The sequence below is a fragment of the Notechis scutatus genome, chromosome 2, assembly GCF_049901735.1.
Source record: "Notechis scutatus isolate UNSWTSFEM ecotype Mainland chromosome 2, rNotScu1.2, whole genome shotgun sequence".
Classification (NCBI taxonomy): Eukaryota; Metazoa; Chordata; class Lepidosauria; order Squamata; family Elapidae; genus Notechis; species Notechis scutatus.
This window is the reverse complement of record NC_142010.1, coordinates 113,051,701-113,058,083: the sequence shown is the minus strand read 5'-3', so window position 1 is coordinate 113,058,083 and position 6,383 is coordinate 113,051,701. Positions and strand designations below refer to the sequence as shown.

The following is a 6,383-nucleotide window of genomic DNA, read 5'->3' as shown; positions in this document are numbered from 1 at the left end:
CCCTTCAGATAAGCTAGTTCAAAAAACAGATAGTGCGGGAATTTCAGCAATGCTACTTGGTTGTTGTAGGATACAATCATATAACCTTGAAAGCCTGTCAAAGTGTCTGTCCCATCTTATACTAAACAAAGTCAATTTGAGGTTATTTTGATTTTATCTTTCTCACATTTTCTTCTATCTCTATGTTACAGTATCTCTTGTCCAAATTCCTCCTTAAAGGCTTACTTTTTCCTCCCCAGTTAAATGGTGCCTCAAACTTTCCCCAAGATGAATAATTAATTTAGCAACGTGGAGGAGAAAAAAAAAGTAGCACAAATTGTTGGATTGGCTGGCTATCTACGTCTTCAAACACAATAAGAAATTACTTATGTTACTCTATTTTAGTTTTATTGGATTTCCTGCTTTGAGAGAATAATAAATTATTTCCAGAAAGAACAATAATAGTCCTTTGATTTTCTCATTTCTCATTCTCTTTTGAAAAGGGCCAGCAAGCCACAGGATAGGAAAGAAAAAGGATCTGAAAACCTAACAAGTTCTGATCATAAGATTCACAGAGCTTCATGGCTTCTTGTATTTGGCTACCAAATGAGATCCTAGGGCTTCTGCACTACCTGCTTTCTGTGATAGACTTCTCTTTTCTTAGAATCTCCTGGCTTTGCTGTATCCTTGGACAAGGAAATCTTCTTTGAGCTTTAAATTTTCTTTGACAAAGTTAAACTGGATTCTTTCTTGATTTTCCTACTATTGTGGCAGCACTGCTGAAGGAAACAGGTTTGTCTGTAAGGGATTCTAGTGAAAGCAACTCTCAGAAATAGCTCCTGAATAAACTACAGATCTAAGATGCAGGTAAGTATCAGGTGATATGTGTCACATGATGTTGGATGGATGCTGATGGTGTCCTAATCAAGCTTATAAATGCATGTTTGAAGTTTACCACTTCAGATGCCAGATAGAGGCTCACATTATTGAATTGCTCCTTTATACTGACCAACCCACTGTATTCCTCACACAAATTGTCTATGCAAATGGATATTTGTCAGGGAGAAAAATAAATTAGAAAATCATTAAAACTGCCCAGAATATCATTGGGCTCCAGCTACCAGTCCTGGATGACGTCTTCGCATCTTGCTGTTTGAGGAAGTTGCACAACATTCTCAGAGACTCTTCCCATCCTGCTTACAATCTTTGTGAACTGTTGCCTTCTGACAGAAGATACAGAACAATTAAAACTCAGACCACACTTTTTATCCCAGAGCTATAATTGCACTTAACAATGAACTTAAGGACCACCATCAATGAGCTGTTGGACAGTATTACTTGGTCTATTGTGTGGATGCTTGTGTGTTTTTAGGGGGTGAGGAACTTTGGCAGGTGGGGGTGTGTGCATGTTGGGTCTGGTCTCTGGGTGTTATGTGAATTTTGTTGTATGTGTATACTGTGTATATACGTACAATGACAATAAAGTATTATTATTAAATTAAAACTTTCCCATAAAATTTAATAGAAATGCAGCCTTTCTTTAATGGAACAACTTTCAATCACATCAGCCTTGTCCTGTAGATTAAAGGTATTTGTTACAGACAAAAGCTCTACATGTCACGAGAATAGACTTTAGACATTTGAAGAGGATTTGTAAAGTTGCAGACCAAATGGATGTGCTTGGTGGACTGGATAAAAAACATCTTGAACTGTGCCTTGTTAAATAAATGCCATAAATGTGCAATTTGTAAGTTCTCTTACAAATGACACATTATGAATTGAGAAGTCAATAATTAATTAATTACACATTATGAATTAATAAACTGTGGATTATGAATTAACAAGGTTACTTAATGTCAGTCACAGTTCACTAAGGTTTTCAGAGGGAATGATCTGGAGCCTTTAAGAACACTCTGAGGAAATGAGTGCTCACTTCTGACCAACAACATTGAAGTGTTCTGTTGAGTTCAGTGTTTTGATGGTAACTCAGGTTGTAATCTAGGATCTGCTATTATTTGGATTCAGATCCTTTATGGTCTTCTTTTTAAACTAAAATTTCAGGTTACAGAGGAAGAATTTAGGAATAAGGCACCAGCTGCAAAAACTGTAGAGATGATGATGCTAAGATCTAAATCAGGAAATCTGTAATTCAGTGTTGTCATCTGTCATAAATTATCTGAACACACTGGCTTTTTTCCAGATAAATAATATAAAATCATAGACTAAGTTACATGCAGACCTACTTACAACATTATTGCAAGATTATAGAATTGTTTCAAAGACTCGCAGCATAATACAAGTGATAATCATCATGAAGATTGAAGGACATGATCCAGTTGCACAGAATAGCAAGGAAAACATGGACTGAATTCTTCCTCTATTGTTTTATGAAAATGGTCTAACTTTATGCTTTTCAACCTTATATCCTCCAGACGTTTTAAATTAAGATCCCATGATCTTAAGCAGAGGTCCTCAAACTTTATAAACAGGGGACCAATTCATGGTCCCGTAGACTGTTGGGGGGCCAGACCGGCTGGGTGGGTGTGGCTAGGTGGTCATATGACTGGGTGGGTGTGGCCAATTTAGCAGTCCATTAAACAATACACTCGAATTAAACTTTAATTTGTTATGCTCCTGGGGGTGGAAAGTAGGTTAGTGAAGGGGTGTGGCTGCCTTGAGGTGTGTGTAAGGGAATTTGGTATGTGTGTGTGTGTGTGTGTCTCCCTTCCCCCCCTCTCCCTCCCTCTCTGGAGGCTGGGGAGCCCAAAAAACGGGCCATTTTTGGTCTCCTCAGCCTCCCGAAGGTAAGTGGTGGCCAGTGGATGGATGGGGTGATGTGGATGGGGCAGCTTCATGGTCCTGCGTGGGTTGGATTAATGGCTTTGGTGGGCTGTATCCGGCCCGTGGGCTGTAGTTTGAGGACCCTTGATCTTAAGCTTCAGGCTTAAAATACATATATCCTCATCATCTTGTTCTTTGTAAATTGATGCCTGGGTTTGAGCATCAAGAAACTTTCCTCAAATTGCTGCCCTTGAAATGTGTGAGAGAATGTCTGAAAATGGAGGGCTGGAGTCAACCACATAAAGAAGCATCCTGGTTGAAGAAGGTTGGTCTAGATTGTATACTAGAAGGCAACTGTTCCTTTAAGTCATTCATCCCTTATTGAAACAGGCTCCAACCCATTGTTCCAGCTCTTTGTCAACTGCTGACACTAGCATCAGATGCATGTGAACAATGGATGGCAAGTCTATTATTAGGTGCTATGTACCAGGAGCATCAGTAGTCAGGCTGGCTGGAGACAGATACTCACCTTAGCCCATGACATCTAGAGGATTGAAAGGTGGCTTGAAGGAAAGAGAGCTGCTTCCATTATGTCCTTATGTTCATCCTCTAGGGGGATACTTCCACTTCTCTTAAAAACAACTTCCTGTGTCCAGCTGTACATCATGATTGTTTTACTGGTGAGTATAGTGTGAGTATAGTGTTTGCCTCCAGCAAATTTAAATGCAATGCTTACTTAGTATACATTAAATTGTCTTCCTGTAACTCTTCCAATGTCAGTAGGTTTTCTGTGCAGTTTTCAATTTGGAATCTATTCTTCTGGAATGCAGCTGTCAAGCTAACAAGAGAGGCGCACCGCACATAACTCATAACTGCCATAGAGGATACAGTCCTATATACTGTACTGAATTTTAACATCCACATCCCACATTATTATCAGATTTAAGTGAACATCTCACTGCAGCAAGGAATAGTGGCAGATATCTTAAAGATGACAAATGATAACATGACGTGAGCCTCTCATCTATTTTTTTTTTGACAATAAGAAAGAGATTTTGATGGCTTCCTCTTCTTCAGGGTCAGGACGTCCTTGTTCTCTATGCTCTTCTTTAACATTAATCTTAGATATCAAGTGGATTTAGGGAGAGTTGTACTCCATTTTTCATATCTGAACATCATTTCCAATCCTCAAGTATGGTTGTGGCATAAAGAAATTTGGCAATTGTATTATAATAGAAACAGTCCCCAAAATATGGCTTTGCCATATCTGGCTACTAATATGAATATGCGTGTGTCATCTACATGCACATGCAGGCACATGCTCACACACACTGATATCAGCAGGGATGTGGAGGCAGAATATAATCCAGGAGGTCTCTTATCTAATCTTCCAAACCTCAGATAGGGGACCCTTCCCAAGTGCCATCCTGTGATGCTGTTCTCACTTAGAGCACAGAAAAAAGTCATTTTCTTGTTCTTACCAAGGTACAATAGGAAGGAAGGAAGGAAGGAAGGAAAGAAGGAAGGAAGGAAGGAAGGAAGGAAGGAAGGAAGGAAGGAAGGAAGGAAGGAAGGAAGGAAGGAAGGAAGTTTTTCTGCTGAGGTTACCCCCTGTTGAACTCATAACTGGAGCCATGAATTGTCTCAGGTTTTAGCGAAGACTAGACCACACTTAGAAAATCGTCAGGTGCATCCAATTACAAACTTCTCTAGGGTTTCAGGCTTGTAAACACCAGATTTTTGCAATGTTACAATCAAGGTTACAGAAGGAAAAAAAAACACAAAACAAACACAAAACACCTCTATCCTTGTTCAATTTGTACAGTGCAAATGGAAAGAACAAAAATGAGCTCTATAAAGAGCAAAAATGAGCAAACATATATAAAATCCAGATGTTATTTTGTTGGGGGTGTTTTTGTTCGTGAATTCATATGATCAAACATACATTTATCTATAATTTTAAAAAAGGCCCTTATGACTCAGATAAACCTGTGGAAATGTAATAAGAATAAAGTTATGATTTTACATATCATAATATTGTCCTCAAAAGAGAAGTAAGAGAGAGCTTTTGAGGAAGGCAATACATCTGATGGAAAAGGGCCTCTCAACACACATTATGGAGATCTGTGAAGCTGAGGTTGAGCTACAGGTATTGCAAGATGTCAGAAGATTTTGTGAAAGGTATGGGTGTCACTCTTGAAACATTTTGTTCCATTTTTTAAAAGTGAGCATTGTCAGTGTTTCTCTTTTAGGGAGCATTTCAAAACTCTTGCTTCTCTTGTCCTTTGTCCCACCAATCAAGAGAACTCAGGTTCTGCTTTACGGTCAGTAAGTGATTCCAAGACTCCTCTTTTTTACTCCTTCAAAAACATATTGAGATATGATCTGGAACACAACTAAATCCAGTATAGATAGTTCTCAACATTCAGCCATTTGTTTAGTGACCATTCAAAGTTACAATGGCACTGAAAAAAGTGACTGCGTTTCATACTTATGGCTGTTGCGATATCCCCATGGTCACATGATCAAAATTAAAACACTATGTGTTTATAACAGTTTCAGTGTCCCAAGATCATATGATCATTTTTTTTGACCTTCTGGCAATCAAACTCAGTGGGGAGGCCAAATTCATTCAGCAACTGTGTTACTAACTTAACTGTGTTACTAACTTAACTGTGTTACTAACTTAACTGTGTTACTAACTGCAGTGGTTCACTTCACAGCTGTGGCAAGAAAGGTTGTAAAATGGGGCAAAACTCACTTAAACAGCTGTCTTGCTCAGCAATGAACATTTGTGCTCACCTGTGGTCATAAGTTGAGGACCTCTGTTTGAAATTGCTCATCTGAGGAAAAAAATATAGGAATTCTTGTTAATAATACAAATAATTCGAAAGATATTCCATTTGGATTCCAAAAATTGCTTCCAGACCGACCATAGTAATGATTGTAGAGATAAAAAATGTAATTGCTCAATTGAGTTTGAGAAAAGTTCCAAGAAATGACTTAATACCCCTTGAGAAAACTATGGAAAAATGTAGGGTGGTGTTCTTTTTTTAATTTTTAAAAATTAATTGTTAGTCAGTAGTATGGTCATGGAGGAATGTAATCCCCATCTTTAAAAAAAAGATAGCGGAGTTATTCTGCTAAATATAAATTTCTTAATACCATGATTAAGTCTACTAGTAAACATTACCCTAGTCACCTATTCTATGGAATCTGAACGACTGAACCTGGCAGGACAATCTCCTGGCAGAGGAATATAATGTTTATGTATTTTAAGGTAACACTGGATTCTATTTATTGCAATAAGGTTTGAGCTTAACTGAACACCTGCTATTTGTGAACTTCATATGCAGATAACTTATTGAAAGTTTGAAACAACTCTCAGGGACGCTTAACAACTGCTGTTATCCCCTGAAAGAGAGTGAAGCAGGACTGCATTCTGGTTCAATTATTATTTAACTTAAATAAATAAATATATTTTTTTAAAAACAGATAAAAGCAAGGCTAAAACAATGGAGTGCTATTTTACAGTTATATATAAATAATGTTATTATTTAAATAATTTAGACTAGTTGACATCTTGCTGTATGCAGATGAAGCAGTTATTTTTCCAGAATCTC

General features: G+C 37.8%; 1 protein-coding gene across 1 annotated transcript in view; it reads left to right on the top strand.

Annotated features, from left to right (window-relative positions):
* Nucleotides 1-840: 840 nt before the first annotated feature.
* Nucleotides 841-6,383, top strand: part of HEATR9 (HEAT repeat containing 9) — a 49,134-nt gene continuing 43,591 nt past the window's right edge. The window contains exon 1 of the mRNA XM_087954189.1: nt 841-846. Coding sequence (XP_087810315.1) covers nt 841-846 — 6 coding nt within the window. The remainder of the gene's footprint in view (nt 847-6,383) is intronic.